Raw genomic sequence first — 27,581 nt, forward strand, 5'->3', positions numbered from 1 at the left:
GGACCACTGCAACACGGCAGGGGCACCGGGGGCCCTGTGAGCCCTGCACCGCACCAGCCAGGCCTGGGTGCAGGAGGAACTGCAGCTCCACCAGGAGCAGCTACCTCAGGACCGTGCCATGTGCTCAAACCTGCAGGCCCTGCCGCAGAGCGTGCTGCCCCGTGTCGGTCCTGTACCTGCTGCCCCCCCAACTGCTGTTCCTCCTCCCACTCCTGCCCCCCCTCCCACCTCTTCCTCCTCAACCTCCACACCCCCCACCTCAACCTCTGCACCCTCCTCTCCATCCCCCGGGGATGCCGAGGCCCCCACACCCGCCATGGTGGGAGACATGTGGCCTGACAAGACCCCCCACCCCGCACTCTAAGATTCCCCTCCCCCTTCATCTCCTTGTTGCCCCTTTCCAGATCCCTCATCCCAATTTTCCCCCTCCCCTCTCCTGCCTCTCCCACCTCCTTTCCCCCCTCTACCCAGAGTTTAATTTCCCCTCCCCAGTTGTATTAAATAAAGACAGTTTCTAGTTTTGATAATACACGTATTTTATTTGACATCAGGAAGGGGAGGCTAGGGAAGGGTAAGTGGAAGGACGAGAGGGAAGAATGGGACACAAGCCCCCAGTGGGGCAGACCGGGAAGACTGTTAGTGCACCTCAGGGTGGAAGCTCTCCTGCAGGGCCCCCCTGGATCCTGACAGCCCCTTGATAGTCCTCCTGCATGGCAGCCTGCAGACAGTGCTTCCAGGCTGCCAGCAACGTGTCCACGAGACGCAGCAGAGTCCCTGGGGGCAGGTCTGGTTCCATTTTACAGAGTGCTGTGGTGTCCTGAGTGAGGGCAAACAGAGCACACAGAGACACAAATGCTTTGCTATCCCTCAGCGAGGTGGACCAGCAAACAGAGAAACCTGAGAACTGTCTGTCCGGGGTGGGAGTGGGGTCCCTTTAAGCACAGCCCTCGGCTAGCCTGAGGCAGCAGCCCCACACATTAAGTCCGACCATGATGCCCTTTTGGCACTGGTTCTGGCCAGCCTTACCTTCGTTTCAGGGTCCACTCAATGTGGATGCGCTATTTCGAATTAGAAAAATGCTCTTCCGAATTAGTTTTTGTGTCTAGATGCGCTATTTCGATTTAGCTGATTTTCAATTAACTAATTCGAAATAGGTTAATTCAAAATAGCATTGAAGTGTAGACATACCCTTACAGAAAAAAACAACTAATAGTCTGGTAGTACTTAATAATCAAACAAAACATGTCAATGGGATCATGATCTTTCATGGGAACAGCAAACTTCTTCATATCACCTGACGAAATGGGCTGTGCCCGTGAAAGCCCATCATACCATCTACTTATTTTGTTAGTCTATAAAGTGCTACCAGAGCATTTGTTGCAATTTATTAAGGTGTAAGTGCACAAGTTTGTGTGTGCTACAACTCACTTCCTTGGATGTTAAAGGAAGGAAGGAAGGAAGGAAGGAAGGAAGGAAGGAAGGAAGGAAGGGTTGAAATGGTGAAAGGAATGAAATACACACGACTTTAGAAATGTAGTAGAGATGGAATAAACTGGTTTGGGGAGGTTCCATTTCTTTCATGCCCACTTCTCCCTACGGCTCCAGGAAAAAAAGCGCCCAAAGACTCTTTCCCAGACCTGTTTGGTCCTCATCCCAAAGATTATGGGGTTGCGACTTCTGGGAGGATAGGGACATAATTCAGAATGACCTTAGCAAGTTAGAGAAATGGTCGGAGGTAAACAGGATGAGGTTTAATAGAGAGAAATGCAAAGTGCTCCACTTAGGAAGGAACAATCAGTTCCATACATACAAGATGGGAAGCGACTGTCTAGGAAGGAGCATGGCAGAAAGGGATCTAGGGGTCATAGTGGACCACAAGTTGAATATGAGTCAACAGTGTGATGCTGTTGCAAAAAAAGCAAATATGATTCTAGGTTGTATTAACAGGTGTGTTGTAAGCAAAACTCGTGAAGTCATTCTGCCGCTCTACTCTGCACTAGTTAGGCCTCAGCTGGAGTACTGTGTCCAGTTCTGGGCGCCACATTTCAAGAAAGATGTGGAGAAATTGGAAAGGGTACAGAGAAGAGCGACAAGAATGATTAAAGGTTTAGAGAACATGACCTATGAAGCCAGGCTTCATGAACTGGGCTTGTTTAGTTTGGAAAAAAGAAGATTAAGGGGGGACATGATAGCGGCTTTCAAATATCTAAAAGGGTGTCACAAGGAGGAAGGAGAAAATTTGTTCCTCTTGGTTTCTGAGGACAGGACAAGGAGTAATGGGCTTAAAGTGCAGCAGGGGAGGTTTAGATTGGACATTAGGAAAAAATTCCTAACTGTCAGGGTGGTCAAATATTGGAATAAATTGCCAAGGGAGGTGGTGGAATCTCCCTCTCTGGAGATATTTAAGAACAGGTTAGATAGACATCTGTCAGGGATGGTGTAGACGGAGCTTGATCCTGCCTTGAGGGCAGGGGGCTGGACTCGATGACCTCTCGAGGTCCCTTCCAGTCCTATGATTCTATGATTCTATGATTCTATGATTATGGGGTTGAGCATGTTGGGCAATAAGAGACACATACTGGAAAAGAGAACATGGAAATACAGAGGCATGTTGTGTGCAAAACGTTGCAAGAGGGAGAGGAAGAGACCTGGGATGTAAAAGGCCACAATGGCACAGAGGTGGGAGGTGCAGGTCCCAAAAGTCTTGAGCCGGGCGTCCTTGGTGGGGAGGCGGAAGATGGCCCTGAGGATCTGGGTGTAGGAAATGGTAATAAAAGTCACATCCAGACCATTTACACAGAACAGCACAAAGAGGCCGTAGTAGTTACTGGCGCGGGTGTCGCCGCAGGCCAGGCTCACCACGGCGATATGAGCGCAGAATGGATGAGGGATGAGGTTGGTTCTGCAATATGGCCACTGCCTCGCTAAGATGAGAAAGGGCAGGGTGATTACGGCACCGCGCAGCACCACAGCCAGGCCAATCTTGGCCACAATGGGGCTTGTCAGGATGGTGGAATGTCTCAGGGGATCACAGATGGCCACGTAGCGATCCAAAGCCATGGCCACGAAGATCCCGGTCTCTATCACTGAGAAGCAGACCACCAAGTACATCTGGGTGAAGCAAGCACTGAAATCGATCTCCCTGGAATTGAACCAGAAGATGCTCAGCAATTTGGGCAGGATGGTCGTGTACAGGACCACGTCGGTGATGGCCAGCATGCAGAGGAAATAGTACATAGGCTGATGGAGGCTCGGCTCCGTCTTTACGATGAACAGGATGGTGGAGCTCCCTAAGAGGGCTATGGCGTACATAGCCCCGAAGGGGATGGAGATCCAGACATAGAACGGCTCCAGTCCTGGGATGCCCAGCAGGATGAAGGTGGAGGGGTTGGTGAAGTGGGTTCTGTTGGTATCTGACATGGAGCAGAGGAGGTGCAGATCTCTGAGGCAGAACCGTGTCTCCTGCACGTACAATACGATCCCCTGAGTGGCTCTAAGTTCTAGGGTGATGGTCACAGCACAAATGCCTGGATGGAGAGACAATGTTAATATGACACATGGCATGCACAACTGGAGGCTGTTCTCAGGGGCAAAGCCGATTAGTCACCCGTCACCCACTGGAAAACGACACTTTCAATATGCAGATCAGTTAATTTGAACAGTGGAGCCTGCTAATGGCCTATTCTATGTCATTCCTACATCTTGTGGTGGGGGACAGCTTCACAGGGACTCCCAGGAAACAGGCGTGGTCACACTGGTGCTGCCTTATTGCTCCTTAATACAGGGAATCCCAGGCTGGGTGTTCCATGCTGCAGGGTGTTCCCCATTCACCTGGGGGTTCCAAAGCTGATGGTGGGTCAAAAGCCAAAGACATGTGACAGCAGGAACTTCCCAGGTCAAACAGACGTCAGAGAAACCCCTGGCTGTCATGGACAGCAGCTCATTCTCCTGCTCATGCGGGGCAGGGGCCAAGCAAAGACCCTGTTCAGACCCGTAATGGAAGGATGGAGACTAACCGGCTCTGGACACACCTCCGTTTGAGTCACCCAGTCTCTCTAAAGAACATTGCAAGTAGCAAGGGGATTTCTGAGCCTCTGTGAATGGAGGATACGCTATGAGGACAAATGGAAAAGTCGGGGACTGTTTGATTTGGAGAAGAGACGAGGAAGGGGGAATGTGAGGGAGGGGAGCAAAACACAACATGGAATTGACTATATTCAAAAGAGAGAGAACAGCCCCTCGCTAGTAACGTCTATAGATACTTATTCCTTGAAACCAGCTCATGACCCAGCAGCAGATTATCAGCTAAATTGCTTGGGAGCAAACTATAGACAGAAACACGAGAGTGAAAACTGGGAGTTCTTTAGATATTTAAATGTTTCCACACTGAAGAGAGGGGACAATTTGGGGAAAGGCCTTGCTAACTGGCAAAGGGAAGGCAGCCATGTGGAGGGAAGAAAACAAATGAGCACAAGAGAAAATAGATTGAAAATCACACACTCTAGGAACTAGATGCACACAGTTAGGATCAAAGCAAAAAGAAAGAAGCAAAAAGGCAAATGACAGGACAGGAGTGTGTTAAATGTACAGCATGAATAGAGGAGAGAAAGCTTTCAAAAAACAAACATTTGATAAGGTTAGGATACAGTGGAAGGGCTGGTATGGGAGTAATGAGAGAAAAGACCAAGAATATCTATCTCGCCAGTCAACAACATAGAGAACAGGCCTTATAAAATAAGACTTCTTTCGTCCTTTAATGGGAGCGCATGTTTGGTTGATCAGGGGAAACCTGCAGATGCAACAGACTTGCAATTGTCCAAGGTGTTCATTTTAGAAGGGTGGAATATTCAAATGAAAAAGTACGCTCGACACAATTCCAGTGGAGTACACATCAAACGGACTACGCTCTGGCTAAACGCTGAATCTCAGAAAGCCATCGTCATGATCAGCGAAAGGACAGTTTATAATCGGGTTCAGCTGCAACCAATATTTGGCCTGATTTGATTTTCTAATTTTATCAGTGATCTGGAAGTAAATAGAAACTCACTGCAGATCAAAGTTGTGAATGACACAAGATGAAATTGGGGAGAGCTTCCAAAAGATCTCACCAAACTAAGGGATTGTGCAACAAAACGGCAAATGAAAATTAATGCTGATAAATGTAAAGTAATGCACATTGGAAAACATATTCCCAACTATATATACACAATATAATGGGGACTAATTTGGCTACAACTACTCAAGAAAGAGATCTTCGAGTCATTGTGGATAGTTCTCTGAAAACATCCACGCAGTGTGCAGCAGCAGTCGAAGAAGTAAATACAATGTTAGGAATCATTAAAAAGTTGGAATAAGACCGAGAATATTTTATTGCCTCTATAGAAAGCCATGGTACACCCACATCTTGCATACTGCGTACAGATGTGGTCACCTCATCTCAAAAAATATCTATTGGCATTGGAAAAGATTCAGAAAAGGGTAACAAAAATGATTAGGGGTTTGGAATGGGTCCCATATGAAGAGAGATTAAAAAGACTTGGACTTTTCAGCTTAGAAAAGAGGAGACTAAGGATATGATAGAGGTCTATAAAACCATGAGTGGTGTGGAAAGAATGACTAACTAAAAGTTATTTGCTTATTCCCATAATTTAAGAACTAGGGGTCACCAAATGAAATTAATAGGCAGCAGGTTTAAAACAAACAAAAGGAAGTTTTTCTTCACTCAGCACACAGTCAACCTGTGGAACTCCTTGCCAGAGGATGTGGTGAAGTCTAGAACTTTAACAGGGTTCGAAAAAGAGTTACATAGATTCATGGAGGTTGAGTCCATCAATGGCTATTAGCCAGGATGGGTAGGAACGGTGTCCCTGGCCTCTGTTTGTCTGGAGGTGGGTGACAGGAAGGGCATCATGTGAGGATTACCTGTTGTGTCCCCTCCCTCTGGGACACCTGGCATTGGCCACTGTTGGCAGACAGGACACTGGGCTAGATGGACCATTGGTCTGACCCAGTCTGGTTATTTTTATGTTCTTAGGGGTGACAGTGAGGACTCCAGGGGCGATACTATGACCGAAAGGGCTGATAGGAGCCCAGAGTGCAAAAACAGGCGACTGGAGAGCCGAAACGGGGGAAGGACTTTCTCTCTCTGTGTGGCATTACTGAAACCCATGGCCCGCAGCCCCGGGCTCTACAATTCTACCTGAACGTTGACAAATTGGAGATGGCTCAGAGAGAACTACAACAGTTACTGGGGGCTGGACTGAGGGCGAGAAACCGAGCGATTTGAAAACGTCATTCGTTTATCTTACACGGCGCTGGCAGGCTCTTGGATCGAGCGGAGAAAGGCAGAACAAAGCCCACTGGGGAAACTTAAACCAGACGCGTCCCAGCTGGGAATGAGGCCAAATGTTTAACTCTCAGAATTATTAACCACTGGTGCTGCTTTCCTGCCTGATCTGCTGAGGGCTTGTCTGCACTGAGAAGGCCACACAGCCCCGGCACAGCGCTCCTTGGACACACGACTAACACAGCCCCTAGGGGTTCCTCAATGTAAAACCCTGGTGGGGACCAGGCCTGAGGCAGGGGGCTGCATACGGGGTAACTGGGAGGAATGTCTGCACAGGAGCTCAGACGGGTGATTGAATTGTCCTTTGGCACATCAAACCCTTTGAGTACATTGATAAAGAACAACAGGTGACACATTTCTATTTGCAGGCGGGACCTCCAAAATCAGCACTCTCCGGCCCAGCAACATCCACCCCGGCAGGCCCATGGATGCTCCAGGACCAGAGACCCGGGAGCCTGATGGCAGGAAGGCCAGCTGGGGCTAAGGCAACAGGGCCAGCAAGCCAGCTGGGGGCAGCGCGGGACTAAGCCAGTGTCCCGTGGCAGCCCCTTAGAGTGTGCACCTGGGGCCGGAGCCACGTGGCTACCCCCAGATGTGCAGAGCCAGAGCCTGTGCTGCCCACAGAGCCGGCAGCAGCTGAGCAAGCAGCCCGGCCAGGTTTTGGGGATGGGGAAGGCAGGGTAGCAGCCAGGGCAGCCGGCCAAGAGCAGGTGATGGGTTTGGGGGCCAGTGGCAGGAGAGCTCCCCTGGTCTGGCAAATTCTCTCGTTCTGGCCCGGTGAGGTCCCGATGGTGCCGGACCGGGGCAGTCCAGCCTGCACCGTGTCTCGCAAGGGACCACGTCCTGATAGGGCTGTGAGCAGAAATCAGCCTGGCCCGTGTTGTTCCAGGGGGCCCTGCCACTCCCCCGCTTCCAGCAGAGAAGTCAGTCAGCAGCCACCTCCCCTCCCCGCCAAACAGCCAGAGCCAACGGCGCCATTTCCAGAGAGCGCGGGGGAGGGGGCAGCCGCTGTGTGCACCGGAACATGGCTCGCTTCCCGACCTGTTCCCCTCGCTCCTGGATAGTCCGGGCAACAGAAAGAAAATCAACTCGCATCCCAGTGAACATGACTCGGTCTCAAGGTCTTTATTGGCGTCTCCCTCCAAGGGGAGATTTACCTCAGAGTGGCCTGAACAAATGCTGGGCCTAGGGCCCAAATCGTGGCCTCGCTTTGCACATCGACTGACACCCCCCACCCCGCCGTGTCCCTGCACTACGGACATGCAGCCACTGCGGAGCTGGACCGTGTCAGTGGGGGCGGGCTTGGGCACAGAGGGACGTGTGTGATACTGGAGCAAACTCACCCCCAGTGGTAAGGGCCCCGAATGTCTCCGAAATGTAAAAAGAAGAGACTCACCGTCAGTCCTGCCATGTCTCCGTTGGACTGGCTGGGCAAACAGGGCAGCTCCTTGGGAAGAGACTGTACCTGTGAGCTCCAAGAGCGACGTGTCTTCACTGGGAACCCCCCTCAGGCGGCCGCGGCCCCGCCTCTCTCAGCCCAGCACCGGCAGGAACACGCCGCACTGAGAGCTGGCAGAGGAGAGGGCATTCTTATAGCACAGCGCTGGGCTGGCCCGGGGGGAATCCCTCAGCCTCTGGGAGAAGCAGCATCTGCAAAGAGGCTGCAGACCAGCCTGTCTGGGCTTCTGGGCTAATTACCCAGCTGTAGGAGTAAACAGCAGTTAAGGGCCCTGCCCCAAGGCAGAGGAGAACTCCTGGGCTCCGGGCTGGGTCAGTGTGGAATTGGCTGCCCATTTGTGTATATGTTAGAACTATAGTTCAATGGGGGAGAACAAAACCTCTGGGTACTGCCTAGGTTTCCCGAGAGTCTGATAGCACCGAACGCCCAGGAGGGTCGGGAAGGCGGCAGACAGACGGATCTGCACACACGAGACTGACGGGAGACACGAGACTTTCCGCAGGCACATGGGCCTCTTGTCGAGGAATCACACATCAGTGATTCGCACCAGTAACACTCACAAGGAGACTGGGCAGCCCCTTTCACTGACACATCTTAAGAAGCCTTAGGAAGGTCCGCACTAGACCAGGAGGGTGCCTGCCTCTTGCGGTCCCAGGCAAGCTCCCGGGAGCTGCCAGCCTGGTCCCGGGAAGAGGGGGAGGGCTGGGGGGCATCGGGTGGCTGGCTCGAGCCGTGCCAGGTGCAGGGTCTGCTGGGTGGGTGCTGGCAGGCTTTCACCTGGCACGGGCACCATAGCCAGCCCGTGCCCCTTTAAGGGATCCGGGGCCGGGAGGGGGGCAATAGAGTTTCCCTGGTGTTGGCCAGAGTGGCCACCAGGGAAAGCTGGGGAGGGCTAGCCTCCCACTAGTTCGAATTAAGGGGCTACACAGCCCTTAATTCGAACTAGTAAGTTCGAACTAGGCTTAGTCCTCGTACAATGAGGTTTACCTAGATCGAACTAAGCGCTCCGTTAGTTCGAATTAACTTTGTAGTGTAGACAGTGCAGGAACAGGGCTCATGAAATGGAATGAATAGGCCTCCGGGTTTAGACAAGCTATAAAGAAGGGCTCTGGGCTTCCGATCCTGACCATGGGGCTTCTTGGCCAGGGCTGTTCCAGTTCTTCAGCAGGAGCATCGACAATAGGTCCTTCCTCACCAGCCGTCCTCCCTGTTATGCTGGACAGCTCCCTTTTGTATCTGGTCCCCACTTGGGGCATGCCCAGCAGGGTTGTGGGGGCGTGGCCTCTTCAGTCAAAGTGTGGGGTCAACCCTCAGAGAAGCAATGCGTGGATAATGCGCCCTGTCACTCCTACGTATCCCAGGAAGCTGTTATTGGAGTCTCAGCCTCTCTGGGGTGACAGAGCCTGCCATGGCCACCCAAGGACGATCAGAGAACAAGGCCAGCTAGATGCTGGAGAAGTGGGACATGCACTTCTAATGCAACCAGGTCTAATGCATCTGAGGATGGAACCAGGGTACTGAGAGAGTTGGCTGATGTGATTGGGCAGCTGTAACAAGCGGCTCTGGGGGACACTACTTGAGAGTATTAATTCAAGAGATATCACTTAGGGTATGTCTACACTACAGTGCTAATTCGGACTAACTTATTTCGAAACTAAGCTAATTTGAAATAACGCATCTAGACCCAAAAACTAATTAGAATTAGTGTTTTGCCAATTTGAAATAGCGCATCCACACTGATTGGATGCTGGGTCGCATTTAAGGGCAGCTGAAACCGGTTCCGACAGGGCATCAGGTCAGTAGTTGCTTTGTGTGGCTGTTGTCTGAGGCTATCTGAGGCTCTTGCTTAAAGGGACCCCCCTGGACAGCCGGTTCTCAGCTTTTTCGCTTGCTTGCCTACCTAGCCGAGGGACAGCAAAGCGTTGGTCTCTGTGCCCGTCTGTGTCGGTACTGCCCTTCCTCTCCACCTGTCTGTGTTGGTGGTTCCCATTGGGGATACCGCCGCAGTTAGCAACATGGAGCCAGAGCTTGGCCTGGGCATTCTGGTGCAGTTTTTGGACTTGCTCCTGCAAGCCTGCCAGCAATGGCTGGAGGCTGCCTGGCATCATCTGGTGCATGTCAGCCCCCTACCTCTCCCCCTGGCCTCCCTGGGGGCCATGGAGGAGCCACAGCAGTGGCCGGACACCAGCGTGCCCTGCCGCATCTGGCGTCTGGACATCAGCAGCCACTGGTGGGACCTCATTGTCCTGGAGAGCTGGGGAGACCAACAGTGGACCCAGAACTTCAGGATGAGGAGGGAAACCTTCCTGGAGCTCTGCAAGTGGCTCACCCCTGCTCTGCGCAGAAGGGACACTCTCATGAGGCCCACCATCCCCCTCTAGAAGCGTGTGGCCATTGCCCTGTGGAAGCTCTCCACATCAGACAGCTACTGATTTGTTGGGAACCAGTTCAGCGTGGGGAGATCCACCGTCGGAGCAGAGCTTATGCAGGTACAGCACTCACCAACTACTGGGCCGGGGGAGAGGAGGGCTGCAAGGAGGGGATGGGCTGCCCCAGGAAAAACAGGGGGGGAGAAGGTGAAAGTGCCCCGCATGGGAGGGTTCGGTCTGTCCCGGCCGTACTACCTGCTGCTCCTGGAGGTTGCTTCTGGGAGTGGGGCCCGGGGCAGTGCTAGGCAATGAACACTCCCAGCCACCCGGGCACCCCAGTGATTCGCAGTTTGCTGTGTCCCTCTGCAGGTGGTCAAGGCCATAAATCGGGTGCTGCTCTCCAGGGTGGTCCACCTCACAGACCCGGACGCCATCATCCGGGGGTTCAGCGCCCTTGGCTTCCCCAACTGTGGGGGGGGGCATCGATGGGATGCACATCCCCATCCGTGCCCCGGAACACCAGGCCTCCCAGTACGTCAACCGAAAGGGGTACTTCTCCGTGATCCTGCAGGCCGTGTGTGACCACCGGGGCCAGTTCATGGACATTAATGTGGGCTGGTCCGGCAAGGCACACGACGCACGGGTGTACCGGAACTCCTCCGTGTGCCAGAGGTTGCAGACCGGTACCTTCTTCCCCGACCGCCACATCAGGGTTGGGGACGTGGACATGCCTGTCTACCTGGTGGCAAATGCGGCCTACCCCCTACAGCCCTGACTGATGAAGCCCTACATGGGGCACCTAAGCCCCTCCCGGTAGGACTTCAATGCCAGGCTCACCAGGGCCCGCATCGTGGTGGAGGGGGACTTGGGCCGACTGAAACCCCGATTCTGATGCCTCCTCACATGCCTCGACCTCGCCGAGAACAATATTCCTCCAGCGGTAGCACCATGTTGTGTGCTGCACAATTTATGTGAGTGGAAGGGGGAGGCTTTCCTGACAGCCTGGATGGCTGAGGCTGACCGCATGGCTGGCAACTACGGTCAGCCCCGCACCACCGCCGTCCAGCAGGCCTAGAAGGGGGCCATCTAGATAAAGGATACCCTTAGGGAGAGCTTCCAGGTGGAGGAGGAGGACTGAAAGCTCCCTGCATACCCCATTGGGGCCTTCTTCCACCCTCCCATCCTTCCCCTTTCCCCTCCCTAACCCTCCTTCCTAATGTTAAATAAACACACCTGTTTTGAAAACAACAATCTCTTTTTATTTTACAGAACTGGGGGATGAAGGTGGGAGAGGAGAGGGGGAAACCTGGGGGGAGGGAGCTAGAAGGGGGTGGAAGGGGAGGAAGGAAAGGGAAAGCTCAGGGTTGGGCATCCGGCTGGCTCTCCCGTCTCGCAGCACTGCGGGTGCAGGGGCGTTGGGGGGGAATGAGTGTGGAGGATGGGGCAGGAGGGATGGGGGGTGCGGAGGAAGCGGGAGGGAGAGCAGGGGCAGCAGGGGCAGCAGGTGCAGGAGGAGCAGGAGCAGGGGGAGCAGGGGCAGGGGGAGCAGGGGCAGCAGGGGTGGGAGGAGGAGCGAGAGCTGGGGCAGCCGCAGGAGCCGGAGCAGGAGGAGGCAGGAACCGGTCGACCAGGGTCTGGAGGTGGCCTCTGAGGGCACGGCCCTGCTCCTCCAGCGCCTCCAAGCTCCGCTGGCACAGCCGAAGGTCCTCCTGGACCCAGTGGTCCTGGGTGCGGAGCTGGTGCTCCAGGAACCGCAGGTGCCGCCGCTGGTACTCCTCCTCATTCCTGGCGTGCCTGCTGGCCCGGGTGCGGGTGGCTGTTGCAGGCGGGGTGGTGTGCCCTGCAGTCCCAGGTGCTGCGGCTGTGGTGAAACAAGAACAGCGGTAAATTCTCCCTGGGGACAAGGTGGGTGAAACCCAGCCCCCCTCTGCAACGCCAAGGCCCCTGCGTGACACCCAGCTGCTGCTCCATGGTGGACAAGGCCCAGGTGCATGGTCCATGGGCTCCCTCTCCCTCCACCCCCCCCCCCCCGTACACATAAGGGGAGCATGATGGTACTCACATGTGGAGCCCTCCCCGGACTCGGACGACACAGGCGATGTGCTCTGTGGGGTTCCTCGGGTGTCCTGGGTCCTGGGCAGGCTCCTGGCAGGCTCCTGGCTCTCGGCATCCTCTGGCTCCTCCTCCTCCATGTCAATGATGGGTCTCTCTGCCCCGGGGTTGATCACCACCCGGGGGCAGGGACGGCATGAGCCCCCAGGATGTGGTCCAGGGCCTCAAAGTGGGGACAGGCCTCCGGGTCGGCCCCTGGCTGGCACGCTCGGGAGTAGGACTGCCGCAGGTCCTTTATGTTGCAGTGGACCTGCTCCCAGCTCCGTTGGTGGCCTCTGGCGGCCAGCCTGTCAGCCATGTGGCTGTATACGGCCGCGTTCTTGTGGCTAGTGCGGAGATTGTGGACATTGGAGGCTTCCCCCCAAACCTCGATGAGGTCCACGATCTTCGCACTTGACCAAGCGGGCGCCCGCCTCTTGCGGCCCCAAGCAGGCTTCTGGGAGCTGCCAGCCTGGTCCAGGGAAGAGGGGGAGGGCTGGGGGGCAGTGGGTGGCTGGCTCATGAGGTGGCAGATGCAGGGTCTGCTGGCTGGGTGCTGGCAGGCTTGCAACTGGCACAAACACTGTAGCCAGCCCGTGGCCCTTTAACGGCTCCGGGGCCGGAAGTGGGGCAGAAGAGTTTCCCTGGTGGTGCCCAGTGTGGCCACCAGGGGAACCTGGGAAGGGCTAGCCTCCCACTAGTTCGAATTAAGTGGCTACACAGACCTTAATTCGAACTACTTAATTCGAACTAAGCGTTAGTCCTCATGGAATGAGGATTACCTAGTTCGAATTAAGCGTTCCGCTAGTTCGAATTAAGTTTAAACTAGCAGTTTGCTAGTGTAGCGCCTATCAAAGTTAATTTGAACTAACGTCTGTTAGTTCGAATTAACTTTGTAGAGTCAACATACCCCTAGATCTTTTGCCCCCACTACTTCCCTTGGAAGGCCGTTCCAGAACCTCACTCCTCTAATGGTTAGAAACCTTCGTCTAATCTCAAGTCTAAACTTCCTACTAGCCAGCTTATATCCATTTGTTCTTGTGTCCACATTGGTATTAAACTTAAATAATTCCTCTCCCTCCCTGGTATTTATCCCTCTAATATTTTTAAAGAGAGCAATCATATCTCCCCTCAGCCTTCTTAGCTGATGGAGGGGGGGTCATCTCCCTAGCCTGTGGTTCGGGGAGGGGATGGGAGGGCCTGGGGCCAGGCCTGGGGCTGGCCCAGGCCCCTTTCTCCCCCAGCCTGTGCTCCTGGGGGGGGTCTACCCCAGGAAAATTCCCCACATAGCAATTCATCCTCTCGCATAGGGGAGGATTTTTTTAAAGGACCCGCCTCGCTTTTCTCTGACGGTGAAACTTTGACCGATGGACAGTTTCACTCGTTTGAAGCTCGCTGGGCTCTGTACGTTTCTGACAGTGGCAGACCTGACAGCAACACAGCCCTGCCTCTGCATGTCCGCAAGTAGCATCCCTGTGCCCATGGGAGAGACCTCTCTGGACAACACCGCCTTCCCCCTCCCAACACCTGGAACGATATTCTCCAGCTGACCCAGTGCCGTCCAAAGCAGCGCTCTGGTTGGCCAGGGGATGTTTTTTCACACCCCTGACTGACAAAGTGCGAGTGCAGACAAAGCCTGAATTGCATCATGGTCACTCTGTCCCCTGCCTCCAGCCCTGCCGTGGGAAAGGTGCAACGTTCTGCTGGGCTCCTTGGGGCCCAAACCCAGCTCCTGTCAATCACAGAGCTCCAAACACCCCGCGCAGCCAATTCCTCGGACTCAGCCCAGAGCCCAGGAGTTCTCCTCTCCCGTTGGGAAAGGCCTTTCATAGAATCATAGAATAATAGGACTGGAAGGGACCTCAAGAGGTCATCGAGTCCAGCCCCCCGCCCTCACGGCAGGACCAAGCTCCACCTACACCGTCCCTGACAGATGTCTATCTAACCTGTTCTTAAATATCTCCAGAGAGGGAGATTCCACCACCTCCCTTGGCAATTTATTCCAAAAATTTAATTTAATTGCTGTTTTTCTCCTGAAGTTTGATAAATAGCCCAGACAGGGAAAGAGTCACTGGAGAGTCACTGCCTAGAAAGTCTCTGTTTCTCAGCCTGTTTACATCCGGATGCTACTTCTCCCCCAGAGGTTGAGGGAACCCCCCTGGGACGGCCCAGAGCTGTGAAATAACCAGTGCACGGCCCTGTGCCAGCTCTCGGCACGGGACACTGCTGCAGACGCTGGGCTGAGAGAGGTGCGGGACGCGGATGCCTGAGGGGGAGTCCCAGGGAAGATATTTCAGCATCGGGATTCACAGGTATCTCTTGCTGCGGAGCTCCCCTGCTCCACACTCCCCAGCGCACTGTGGGCATAGTGGGATAGCCGGTAAATCTGGGGCCTTTCTGCTTCGCACAGACACTAAACGTCCTGGGGTCCTTGCCCCAGGTGGGGTGAGTTTTACTCCAGCATTACTCGCTAAAATGTCCCTCCTTGCAGATGACCCCTAGCCATTAAGGCAGCTGCATTTCAGTTGCTAAGTGGATCCTTTGAGATGGCAGATGTTAGAAGATGGACAATATGTGACAGTTTTCCTTGCCCGTGACCTGTAATTTACTCAGCCCGCACAGGGGCAAAACTCACCTGGGAGTAAGAACTGAGTCAAGCCCTCAGCAGCAGGCTGTGTGTCACTGTCCAGACACTCTCACCTCCTCCCCTGGCATCTCGGGGCTCTGGCCATTAGCGGGGGGCTGTTACCTGACTTGTATCTGAGAGGAAGCAGAGAGGTTTTGGTGCTCCCCTCTTGAACACTTTGAAGCATTTTTCAGCATGGGCCAGATATCTTCTCTCCCCTGGCTTAATTGGCTGCGCTGTGATGCCTGAAACTTACAAGAAAGAAATCAGCCAGAATCAAACAGCCAGTGTGGGACGTTTCAGTCCAAGCACCTAATGTTCAGCGAATGCATACACTGAAAATGGTTTTGTCAGGCTGCCTTAACTCAATACAATGTCACCAAAGTCACCAATAATATCCTAGCCAGTGCTCCAATAGGCAGGGAGTTCCATAGGCAAAACAGGCCCTGTGTGAACCATTATCGTCAGTGTTCTCTGTTCACAGGTACAGCCCAACTGGCTGTGTGTTGTGTAACAGTCAATAGAAATGCCTGGTTGACTTCCTTCATAGGTGATTGTGTTCTTAATATACTGAATAATCTCATTTGGGCCTCCCTAGCTCTGCTAAGCATGGATTTATTACTCACTTTAATATACTTTATCAATTTTCATCACTTCCAATTTGTATCGCTTGCTATGGATTTCGCCCCATGTTCCAAATTGCCTTTGCCCCATAGAGCTACAGGGAGTCCCCGGGTTACGTACAAGATAGGGACTGTAGGTTTGTTCTTAAGGTGAATCTGTATGTAAGTCGGAACTGGCGTCAGCCGCTGCTGAAACTGATCAGTTTCAACCGCGGCTGAATCTGGATGCCAGTTCTGATTTACATACAGATTCAACTTAAGAAACCCAGGCGTCCCCAAGTCAGCTGCTGTTGAAACTGATCAGCGGCTGATTCCAGGAAGCCTGGGACAGAGCAACTCTGCCTCGGGCTTCCTGTAGTCTGCACTGGTCAGTTTCAGCAGCGGCTGACTTGGGGATGCCTGGGGGAGAGCAGCTGGGGTGCTGCTGGGTTGCTCCAGTTGCGCGGCTCCTCGGCGCTACTGGAGCAACCCAGCAGCACCCCAGCTGCTCTGCCCCAGGCGTCCTGATTCAGCCGCTGCTGAAACTGATCAGCAGCAGCTGAATCAGGACGCCTGGGGCAGAGCAGCTGGGGTGCTGCTGGGTTGCTCCAGAGCGGCGCTGCGGGACCAACCCGGCAGCCCCCAGCTGCTCTACCCCAGGGGTAGGCAAGAAAACCCTGGTCTGATGGGGGGGGACTAGCTGTACCCCCCCCCAGCAGGCCAGGGAGACGGGGTTGGTGGGACCGTCCAAGTCCTCCACAGCTTTGCTCCATCTCCCTGGTCTGCTGACCTGGGAGACACGGAGCAAAGCCTTGGAGCACGCGGGCAGCGGGACAGTCCAGGTGCACCGCAGCTGTCCCACTGCTGGCGTGCTCCGAGGCTTTGCTCCCCATCTCTCTGGTCTGCTGGTCAGACCAGGGAGACGGGGAGCAAAGCCGTGGAGCACGCCCGCAGCGGGACAGCCCGGACGCGCTTGAGCTGACCCCCTGCGGGTGTGCTCCGTGGCTTTGCTCCCCGTCTCCCTGGTCTGCAGGGAGACGGGGAGCAAAGCCTTGGAGCATGCCCGCAGCGGGACAGCTCAAGAGTGCCCGGGCTGTTCCGCTGCGGGCGTGCTCCAAGGCTTTGCTCCTGTCCCCCTGGTCTGCTGGGGGGTCCAGCAAAACCGCTGGACCCCCCCAGCAGACCAGGGACACCAGAGCAAAGCCGCCGCCTGGGCGGCTTTGCTCCTGGGCAAACGAGCAAAGCCGCCCAGGCAGCAGCTTTGCTCTGGTGTCCCTGGTCTGCTGGGGGGGTCCAGCGGCTTTGCTGGACCCCCCCCCCCCAGCAGACCAGGGAGACCGGGAGAAGCTTTTCTCACCCCGGAGGACACGGGTGGCGACCCGCTGCCAGTGAGCTCCGGGGCAAGAAAAGCCCCGTTCGTAAGTGCGGATCCGACATAAGTCGGATCCGCGTAAGTCGGGGACTGCCTGTATCACTTTGCGATCCCATTATTTTATCTCATTTTTTCCTCCCAATTAGTTTGGCTGATAATTTTCCTCAGCTTTGTGGAATCAGCCTTTGTAATACAATAAGTTTCTGGAGATATCACTGGTTGGGAATCGTTCTCAGTTTCTCCACGTGAACGTAATCAGTTCCATTTGTTTTGTTCTTCTGTATCATATGCCTGCTCTTTTGCCTTTTGTCAGTCTGTCCATATATGGGAACCTACCCAACTCATAGGATCATATAATCCTAGGTGTAGAACAGACCTCAGGAGGTCATCAAGTCCAACCCCAGCACAAAGCAGGACCAACTCAATCATCCCAGCCAGGGCTCTGTCAATCCAGGTCTTAAAAAACTCTTTGTCAAGCCGGGACATAAACACCTCTAGGGATGGAGATTCCACCCCTCCCTAGGGAACCCATCCCAGTGCTTCACCACCCGCCTAGAGAAACAGTTTTTCCTAATATCCAACCTAGACCTCCCCCACTGCTCCTTATTTTGTTATCGTCCCCACTGAGAACAGCCTCTCTCCATCCTCTTTGGAACCCCCCTTCAGGAAGTTGAAGGCTGCTCTCAAATCCCCCCTCACTCTTCTGTTCATTAAACAAGCCCAAATCCCTCAGCCTCTCCTCATAGATCATGTGCTCCAGCCCCCGAATCATTTTCATTGCCTGCTGCTGGACCCTCTCTAATGCATCCACATCCTTTCTGTAATGGGGAGAGGGAGGGCGGGGGACAAATTTGGGCACAATACTCCAGATGTGGCCTCACCAGCACCAAATAAATTGGAACAATCACTTCTCTAGATCTGCTGGAAATGTTCCTCCTAATGCTGTGACTCTCTACTGGGGGTCCACGGTGACTTTTTCAGTGGTCCACAAGAACATTGTCCAAAGTCATACAGTGTGAGCAGGTGCTGCCGTTAGACTGTTTTACACCGTGTTCATTGTCTGCTCTTTTTTATCATATCTCAATATGGATGTGGTCCACGAAAATTTTTTGATTCGCCTGGTAGTCCGTGGACTGAAACGAGTTGAGAACCACTGTAATGCAACCCAATACTCCTTTTGCCTTCTACTTACCAGTCGGTCCCCAGACTGTACCGACGCTTGTGATCCAACCGTCCCAATTATAGGACTCTGCACTTGTCCCCGTTGAACCTCATTACATTTCTTTTTGCCCAATCCTCCCATTTGTCTAGGTCACTCTGGACCCTATCCCTGCCCTCCAAAGTATCTACTTCTCCCCCAAGATTAGTATCATCCACAATCTTGATGAGGGTGCAACCCAGCCCCTCATCTAGGTCATTAATAAAGATGTTGAACAAAATTGGCCCTAAGTCCGATCCTTGGGGCACTGCACTTGAAACCTACTGCCAACCAGACATTGAGCCATTGATCACTACCCGTTGGGCCCAACAATCTAGCCATCTTTCTATCCACCTGACAGTCCAGTTATTCAATCCCGACTTCCTTATCCTGCTGGCATGAATATTGTGGGAGACCGTATCAAAAGCTTTGCTAAAGTCAAGGTCTAGCACATCCACTGACTTCCCCATGTCTACAGAGCCAGATACCTCATCATAGCAGGCAATCAGGTTGGCTAGGCAGGACTTGTCTTTGGTGAATCAATGTTGACTGTTCCTGATCACTTTAAAGACCTTGCCTCCCCCCCACTTTGTTCTTACTGCAGCTCTTATCTACTATTTTGTTACCCACAAACCAAGAAATCCAGAATCTCTCCCCATTTTCTTGGGTTTGGCTGCCCCTTGTATCAGCCACAACTTGGTCTATAAGAAGATATTGAATCTTATGCAGCATGGAGGTAACTTAAGGGTTAAATGCCCAAATACCAAAAGCCAAGCAACACTAGTTACCTGTCTCTGGCAAAAAGTGTCTGGTCAGTTTTGCAACTTTAAATGAAATGGCATTATCGAAAACAAAACAAAACCTATTCATCTGAAGCCTACAAAACTCAGATTCATAAATCCACAAAACAGGAATGCAGGTTAGGTCCTTAAAAACCTCACATATTACACAATATAGATATACAAACACATAAAGATGCATGCACACATTCTCGTTTACTTAACATCTCTTACACAACTTTATTTTTAAACAGCAGTGCACTGATTGCATATCCTTTTCTATATTAGGACAGTTAAGTTTCCACAATTTCACATTTGAGTTCTTTCAGAACTCTTGGGTGAATGCCATCTGGTCCCGGTGACTTGTTACTGTTTAGTTCATCAATTTGTTCCAATGATACCTCAATCTGGGACAATTCCTCAGATTCATCACCCAAAAAGAATGGCTCAGGTTTGGGAATCTCCCCAATATCCTCAGCTGTGAAGACTAAAGCTAAGAATTTATTTAGCTTCTCCGCAATGACTTTATCATCTTGGAGTGCTCCTGTAGCATCTCAGTCATCTAATTGGTCCACTGGTTGCTTAGCAGGCTTCCTCCTACTGATGTAATTAAAAAATCATTTTGCTATTACTTTTTGAGTTTTTGGCTGTCTGTTCTTCAAACTCATTTTTGGCAAGTCTTCTTATATTTTTTTATACTTAACTTGACAGAGTTTATGCTCCTTTCTACTTTCCTCTAGGATCTGACTTACACTTTTTAAAAGATGTCCTTTTGTCTCTCACTGCTTCTTCTACCTGCTTGTTAAGCCACGGTGGCATTTTTTGGTTATCTCACTGGGTTTTTTTTTTTAAATCCAGGGTATACATTAAAGTTGGGCCTCTATTATTGTGTCTTTGAAAAGTTTCCATGCACCTTACAGAGATTTTACTTTTGTCACTCTACCTTTTCAATTCTCTTTAATTAACCTCCTTATTTTTGTGTAGTTCCCCTTTTTAAAATTAAATGCAACAGTGTTGGGCTGCTGAGGTGTTTTTCCAACCATAGGAATATTAAAATTAGTTACAGTATGGTCACTATATCCAAGCAGACCAGTTATATTTACCTCTTGGACCAGATTCTTTGCTCCACTTAGGACTAAATCAAGAATTGCCTCTCCCCTTGTGGGTTCCAGAACCAGCTGCTCCAAGAAGCAGTCATTTAAGGTATCAATAAACTGTATCTCTGCATCCCGCCCTGAGGTAATGAATTCCCATACGATATGGGGATAGTTGAAATCCCCCACTATTATTGAGTTTTTTTCTTTTAATAACCTCTCTAATCTCCCTTAGCATTTCATAATTACTGTCACTATCCTGATGAGGTGGTCAATAATATATCCCACCTGCTATATTCTTATTATTTGCACATGGAAGTATTAGCCATATGTTCTATGGAACATTTTGGCTCATAAGTTTTTACTTCATTTGAGTCTACATTTTTTTTCACGTATAACTCTATTCCCTGAACACTCCCCGACCTGTTCTGTCCTCCTTATATATTTTGTACCCCGGTATGACTGTGTCCCATTGATTGTTCTCATTCCACCAAGTTTCTGTGATGCCTATTATCATAGAACCATAGAGTTAGAAGAGACCTCACGAGTCATCAAGTCCAACCCCCTGCTCTAGGCAGGACCAATCCCAACTAAATCAACCCAGCCAGGGCTTTGTCAAGCCGAGACATCTGCCATTTCCTGATGTGTTAGACTCTTTTACATTTGATTGTATCTCATTGGATCTGACCCATGCTTCCATCCTCTCCCCCTGACTAAAATATAGAGACTGTCCCCTAAGAAATGTCCCTATTAATATACCCTCCTGTAAGCAGATGTCTCTGTCCGATCCATGTGCTCCTCCACAGATGTTGACTTTTCCCCAGCCCTTAGTTTAAAAACTGGTCTACAACCTTTTTAATGTTAAGTGCCAGCAGTTTGGTTGTGTTTTGGTTTAGACGGAACCCATCCTTCCTGTCTAGGCTCCCCTATCCCAAAAGTTTCCCCGGTTCCTAAAAAATCTTAAACCTTCCTCTCTACACCATCATCTCATCCACACATTGAGACTCCGAAGCACTACCTGCCTACCTGGCCCTGAGTGTGGAACTGGAAGCATTTCAGAGAATGCCACCATAGAGGCCCTGGATTTCAATCTCTTTCCAAACAGCCTAAATTTGGCCTCCAGGACATCTCTCTGACCCTTCCCTATGTCATTGATACCTACATGCACCATGGTCACCGGATCCTCCCCAGCACTACACATAAATCTATTTAGACTTGTGAAAGATTTGATGTTAATGTTACTGTTTAACAGTGGAATAAATTTCATGTTAATAAGTAACCCTGTAACAATGTTTATGATTTTTTTTGGAAAAATAAAAACATTTGAAATCATTCTAGAACAGTAATTAGTAAACACACCTCATGCAAGAGGGACAAAAATCACTATAGTAGTAAAGCTTTTCAGTTACAACCTGAGAATAAATATAAAGATTTACACAGCAGAGGAAACTTGCCTGTGGTCTACGAAGGAAACTGAGGCACGACACCTCATGAATGCAATAATTAAACAGTGAAATAATTCACCATAAACTCTTAAAGGGCAGAAGTCATTAAAAACTGGCCTGGCTTAAGAACAAAAACATAGGTAAGCAGGGGGAGGTAATTTCAGGCAAAACAGAGGAATCAGCAAGGATATTTGTAAAATAAAGGAATATTTGAAGCAATGATCTGCCACCCAAAAGGGGAAGGAAAATGTTCTTTATGTGTTTCAGAACATCAGAAAAACCTAGAACCAGCTGAAGATCAACCTAAAACACCATGGATCTGCTGTTGCAACAAAGATTGGGTTTTATGTTTTATGATTGTGTTTGTCTTGTGGTGTTTGGTCTTACAGCTAGCGTTGTCATGTATTGTGTTTAAAACAACACTGCATTAGGCAGTAAAAGAGGATTATGGAACATAAGGTTTGTCTAACGGTAAAAATGAAAGGAATAAACATAAAAATGTAAAGCACAAGGTTAAATTATTATGAATATGTGGAAGCATTCGTCACTTAAAAAAATCTGCGTTAACTGGAACTTTGAATGAGTTTCCACATTGCTAGCACTGCTAAATGCACCTGGAAGGTGTATACATTGTAACAGTTTCCCTGAGTACTGTAAGGGGCAGAACAGGAAAGGCAAAGGTATAACTCAATTAAAGGTTATTATCTTTGGTTGACAGCCAGAAGCAGCAGCTAGAAAAAGTAAGGAAAAGACTCCCCAAACTGTCTTTCAAGTGTAACAATTGGCCTCCGTAGGTTGAGCAGAACTTGTTTCTCTGAATAGTTAAACTGATATTTTTTCAGTGTGTGACCAATCTGTTTCAACCATGAGAACAGCCTCCAGTAGTTCATGTGGGCTGTGTCTACACTGGGCCACTTATTCTGGAAATAAGCTGCGAGCTGTCTACACTGGCCCTTGAATTTCCGGGAAAGCAACGACGCTCTACTGTACAAAATCAGCCGCTATTCCGGAAAAACTATTCTGCTCCCGCTGGGAAAAGGGCCAGTGTAGATAGCCCAGTAGTCTTTTCTGGAAAAAAGCCCCAATTGTGAAAATGGCGACTGGGGCTCTTTTCCAGAAAAGCGCGTCTACATTGGCCACAGACGCTTTTCCAGAAAAAGGGCTTTTCCGGAAAAGCAGCCTGCCAATTTAGACGCTCCTTTTCCGGAAAAACTGAAAATGGAATAGTATTCCTTTTTAAGCAGTTCCGGAAATTCATGCCAGTGTAGACACAGCCAGAGTGTGTTACATTGATGCTTTCTCTCCATCCAGGCATTTCTTCTTGGACCCTCACCTGCGAAGTTAGGTATAGTCAAGAAGTCAGGGGAAAATAGGGGTGACACCGTTCTGCCTCCGCGCTGGATGTCTTCTTTCTCTTCATGGCAGATTCCGATGCAAATAATTTCACCAACCCCTCCACCTTCATCCTGCTGGGGATTCCTGGCCTGGAGATGGACCATGTCTGGATCGCCATCCCCTTCTGTGTCATGTACATTATAGCCATCTTGGGGAACATCACCATCCTGTTCATTGTGAAGAGGGAGCCGAGCCTCCACGAGCCCATGTACTATTTCCTCTGCATGCTGGCCATCACCGACCTGGTCCTATGCACATCCATCCTTCCCAAGACATTGGCAATCTTCTGGTTCAATTCCAGAGAGATCGATTTCAGTGCCTGCCTCACCCAGATGTTCTTCATTCACTGCTCCTTAGCAATAGAGTCAGGGATATTCACGGCCATGGCGTTGGATTGCTATGTAGCCATCTGTGATCCCCTGAGACATTCCACCATCCTAACAAATGACATGGTGGCCAAGATTGGCCTGGCCGTGCTGCTGCGTGGTGCCGTACTTGCATTGCCCTGTCCCTTACTGGCAGCTCAGTGGCCATATTGCAGAACCAATGTCATCCCTGAGCCATACTGCACACACATCGCCGTGGTGAAGCTGGCCTGCGCTGACATTCGTGTGAGTAGTTACTACGGCCTCTTTGTGCTATTCTGTGTAAATGGTCTGGATGTGATTTTTATTGTTGTGTCCTACACCCAGATCCTCAGGGCCATCTTCAGACTCCCCACAAAGGACGCCCGGCTCAAGACTTTTGGGACTTGCAGCTCCCACCTCTGCGCCATCTTGGCCTTTTACATCCCAGGTCTCTTCGCCTCCCTCATGCACCGATTTGGCCAGAATGTGCCCCTGCATTTCCATGTTCTCATTTCCGGTTTGGATCTCTTGATGCCCCCCATGCTGAACCCCATCATCTATGGAGTGAGGATCAAACAGATCCGGGGAAGGTTGTTCCGGCTCTTTACTCAAAAATTGAACTAAAAATTTCCCTTGGTGCTCTGGCTCTGAGATTGAAGAGGTGGTTGGTGATATGGTGCTCGGCTACATGAGAACGTAAGAACAACAAGACTGAGTCAGAGAAAAGGTCCATATAGCCGAGGGTCCCATCTTCAGACGGTGACCAATGCCAGGTGCCCCAGAGGGAGTGTACGGAACAGGGAATCATCCAGTGATCCCTCTCTTGTCATCAATCACAGAGACATTTAACCCTGGACTGACCTTTCTGTGGTGTGTCACTGTGACAAACTGAAGAATCAGTCTGGCTGTGTCTAGACTGCATCCCTTTTCCGTAAAAGGGATGTAAATTAGACACATCGCAATTGCAAATGAAGCGGGGATTTAAATCCCCCCCCCGCTTCATTTGCATAAACGTGGCTGCTGCTTTATTCCGGCTCTGAGCTTTGCCGGAATAAAGCCTTTTCCAAAAGATCCCTTATTCCTTTTTTTAAGACGAATAAGGGATCTTTTGGAAAAGGCTTTATTTTCCAAAAGATCCGCGTCTAGACTGGCGCTTTTTTCCGGAAAAGCTCTGAGCCGAAATAAAGCGGCAGCCATGTTTATGCAAATGAAGCGGGGGAGGATTTAAATCCCACTTCATTTGCAATTGCAATGTGTCTAATTTGCATCCCTTTTACGGAAAAGGGATGCTGTCTAGACACAGCCTCTTTGTACAACTCATTCACTCAGAAGGTTTCCACATTTCTAGTTGCTGTAACAGGAGCCCCGAGGCCCTTTTCCCTGCCCAATCTATTTCCCCTTGTCCCCAAGCAATGGTCCAAGCAAAGAACATAACAAAAACCACTTGGTAGTAGTGACTATGGTATGATTAACCTCAACAGCCCTGTGACAGGACAGGCACTAACACATCACAACATGGGAGCATTTAATTTCAGAAAGGGGAAGGACACAGAAATGAGGAAGCTAATTGAAGAGTTACCAAAAAGCACACTGCCAAATGTGAAATCCCTGCCCACTACGTGGAAATGTCACGAGTGATGGTGGGAGAGGGAAGGGGGAAACCTGGGAGGAGGGAGCTGGAAGGGGATGGAAGAGGAGGAAGGGAAGGGAAACCTCAGGGTTGGGGGTCCTGCTGGCTCTCCCGTCTCACAGCACTGCGGGTGCAGGAGCGTCCGGGGAGAGTGGGTGTGGAGGGTGGGGCAGGAGTGACGGGGGATGCGGAGTAAGCGGGAGGGGCAGCAGGGGTGGGAGGAGGAGCGAGATCTGGGGCGGTTGCAGGGGTTGGAGCAGAAGGAGGCAGGAACCTGTCCACCAAGGTCTGGAGGTGGCCTCTGAGGACACAGCTCTGCCCCTCCAGTGCCTCCAAGCTCCACTGCAGCCTCAGGTCCGCCCGGACCCAGTGGTCCTGGGTGCAGGTGCCATTGCTGGTAGTCCTCCTGGTTGTGGGTGCACCTGCTGACCCGGGTGTGGGTCAGTCTTGCAGGCGGGGTGGTGCACCCTGCAGTCCCAGGTGCTACGGCTGTGGTGAAACAAGAACAGTGGTCAGTTCTCCCTGGGGACACAGTGGATGAAACCCAGCCCCCCTCTGCAAGGCGAGGTCAGCGTGTGGGGAATGGGCCAGGGCCCCTGCATGACACCCAGCTTCTGCTCCATGGTAGACAAGGCCCAGGAGCACGGTCCCTGGGCTCTCTCTGCCCCACACCCTCCATACACATAAGGGGAGCATGATGGCACTCACATGTGGAGCCCTCCCCGGCCTCAGACGACACAGCCGATGTGCTCTGTGGGATGCCTCGGGGGTCCTGGGTCCTGGGCAGGCTCCCTGAAGGCTCCTGGCTCTCGGCGTCCTCCTCCTCCTCCGTGTCAGGGATGGTTCCCCCTGCTCCGCAGTTGATCACCACCCAGGGGTGATCCCCCAAGTGAGCCCCCAAGATGCGGTCCAGGGCCTCATAATGAAGGCATGCCTCCAGGTTGGCCCCTGGCTGGAAGGCCTTGGAGTAGGCCTGCTGCAGGTCCTTGATTTTGCAGCAACCTGCTCCTGGGTCCGCATGTGGCCTCCGGTGGCCAGGCTGTCAGCCATGCGGCTGTAGACAGCTGCATTCCTGTGCCTAGTGCAGAGATCGTGGACATTGGAGGACTCCCCCCAAACCTCAATGAGGTCCATGATCTCCGCACTAGACCAGGCGGGCGCCCACCTTTTGTGGCCCCAGGCAGACTCCTGGGAGCTGCCAGCCTGGTCCTGGGAAGAGGCGGAGGGCTGGGTGGCAGCGGGTGGCTGGCTCATGCTGTACCAGGTACAGGGTCTGCTGGCTGGGTGCTGGCAGGCTTGTAACTGGCACGAGCACTGTAGCCAGCCCGTGCCCCTTTAAGGAGGGGGGCAGACAAGTTTCCCCGATTTGGCCCAGAGTGGCCATCAGGGCAAGCTGGGGAGGGCTAGCCTCCCATTAGTTCTAATTAAGGGGCTACACAGCCCTTAATTCAAACTAGTTAATTCAAACTAGGCGTTAGTCCTTGTAGAATGAGGTTTACCTAGTTCGAATTAAGCGCTCCGCTAGTTCGATTTAAATTTGAAATAGCGGTTTGCCTGTGTAGTGCCTATTCAAGTTAATTCAAACTAACAGCAGTGTAGACATACCCTGAGAGACAGGTGTTTGTTCAGAGATTCAGCTCATAGCAAAGATCCTTCAGAAGTGAGAAGCAGGACTGGAGACAAGATGGAGGATTATCTAGGGACTTTTATATAACCTCTTGGGAACCCATAAGTAGAAGGCCCAATGTGTGCTCAGAGAAAAGGAGTGTGATTAGAAGTAAAGCAGAGTCACAAAAGCTAATGGAGAGCCGTGTGCTCCTACCGCCACCCAGCAGCCTGTGTAACCGCCTGATCTTAGGGCTGTTACTGCCCCATCTCCCTACCTGCCCTCTGCCTGGTTTATTATACACTGTAGCTGTTTCGTCTTTTAAGATGATGTAGAAGATTCCTGGAGTAGGGATTCCTTCTCCTCTGCTAGTGAAGAGTGCAACACAAGAAGCCCCGAACTCTGGCAAAGCCCGAGGAGGTTTCCACAATCAATTTTCCCGCTAACATTTTCTATCCTTGGGCGAGTTGGATTTCTTTTCACGGGATGATATTTCTTATGTGCAGAAGCCCCAGAACAAATGAGCACCCAGTTTCAGAGTTTGTAGACAGATGCATGTTTCAAAAGCTTGCAAATAAGTTTTTATCCTACAAAACAACTAGCCTCAAACCTAGTACTTGCTACTTCTGACTCATACCAACCTGAACTCGACCACAGAGCAAAGATCTGGCCTTAATGCAACACAGTAATGACTCGTTTAACACGTGCCCCCTTAATGCAGTACAAGTGATTATGTCCTAATTAGTAACACTGGATTTTAAAAAAAATCATTAAGGTCAGAGATAAAAGAATCTTTTTATTTCTTACCTTAAGCCATGAACACCGATGTAAATTTTGTTTGAAATGTAATCATGCAAATGTCCTGGCTCCCCCCTACCTCCATGCAGCCTGCTTCTCCCCCTACCCTGCCACCTTCCGACCCAGCCAGCCAGAGAGGACGGCAGCAAATGAGTCAGGGACACCCCAAACAAACTCCCCCCGACCTCCACCTCATTGCACAGTTGCCAGCACCCTTCCACGCCCCCTTTCCCTCACCGACCCCTGTGCAATCCGCTCCCCTCAGCCCAGGTGGGGGTTGTGATAAAATCCTGCTTCTCAGACTAGCAAGCACCAGCCATCTGTCCTAACTTCAGCTACAGCCCAAACAAGTTATCCGCACCTCCCCCAGCGCTTAGCACAAACCGCTTGGGCAGTGAACCGTGGAATCATAGAATCCCAGGAC

The 27,581-nt window shown here is 51.4% G+C and overlaps 1 protein-coding gene across 1 annotated transcript; it reads left to right on the plus strand.

The window, feature by feature from the left end:
- The first annotated feature begins 22,799 nt into the window (after nucleotides 1-22,799).
- On the plus strand, nucleotides 22,800-23,747 carry LOC142818979 (olfactory receptor 52R1-like). The gene has a single exon (XM_075902577.2). The coding sequence runs from the start codon at nucleotides 22,800-22,802 to the stop codon at nucleotides 23,745-23,747; it is 948 nt and encodes a 315-aa protein (XP_075758692.2).
- Nucleotides 23,748-27,581: the final 3,834 nt, after the last annotated feature.

This window comes from Pelodiscus sinensis, chromosome 1 (assembly GCF_052426305.1).
Source record: "Pelodiscus sinensis isolate ZL-2025 chromosome 1, ASM5242630v1, whole genome shotgun sequence".
Lineage (NCBI taxonomy): Eukaryota > Metazoa > Chordata > Testudines > Trionychidae > Pelodiscus > Pelodiscus sinensis.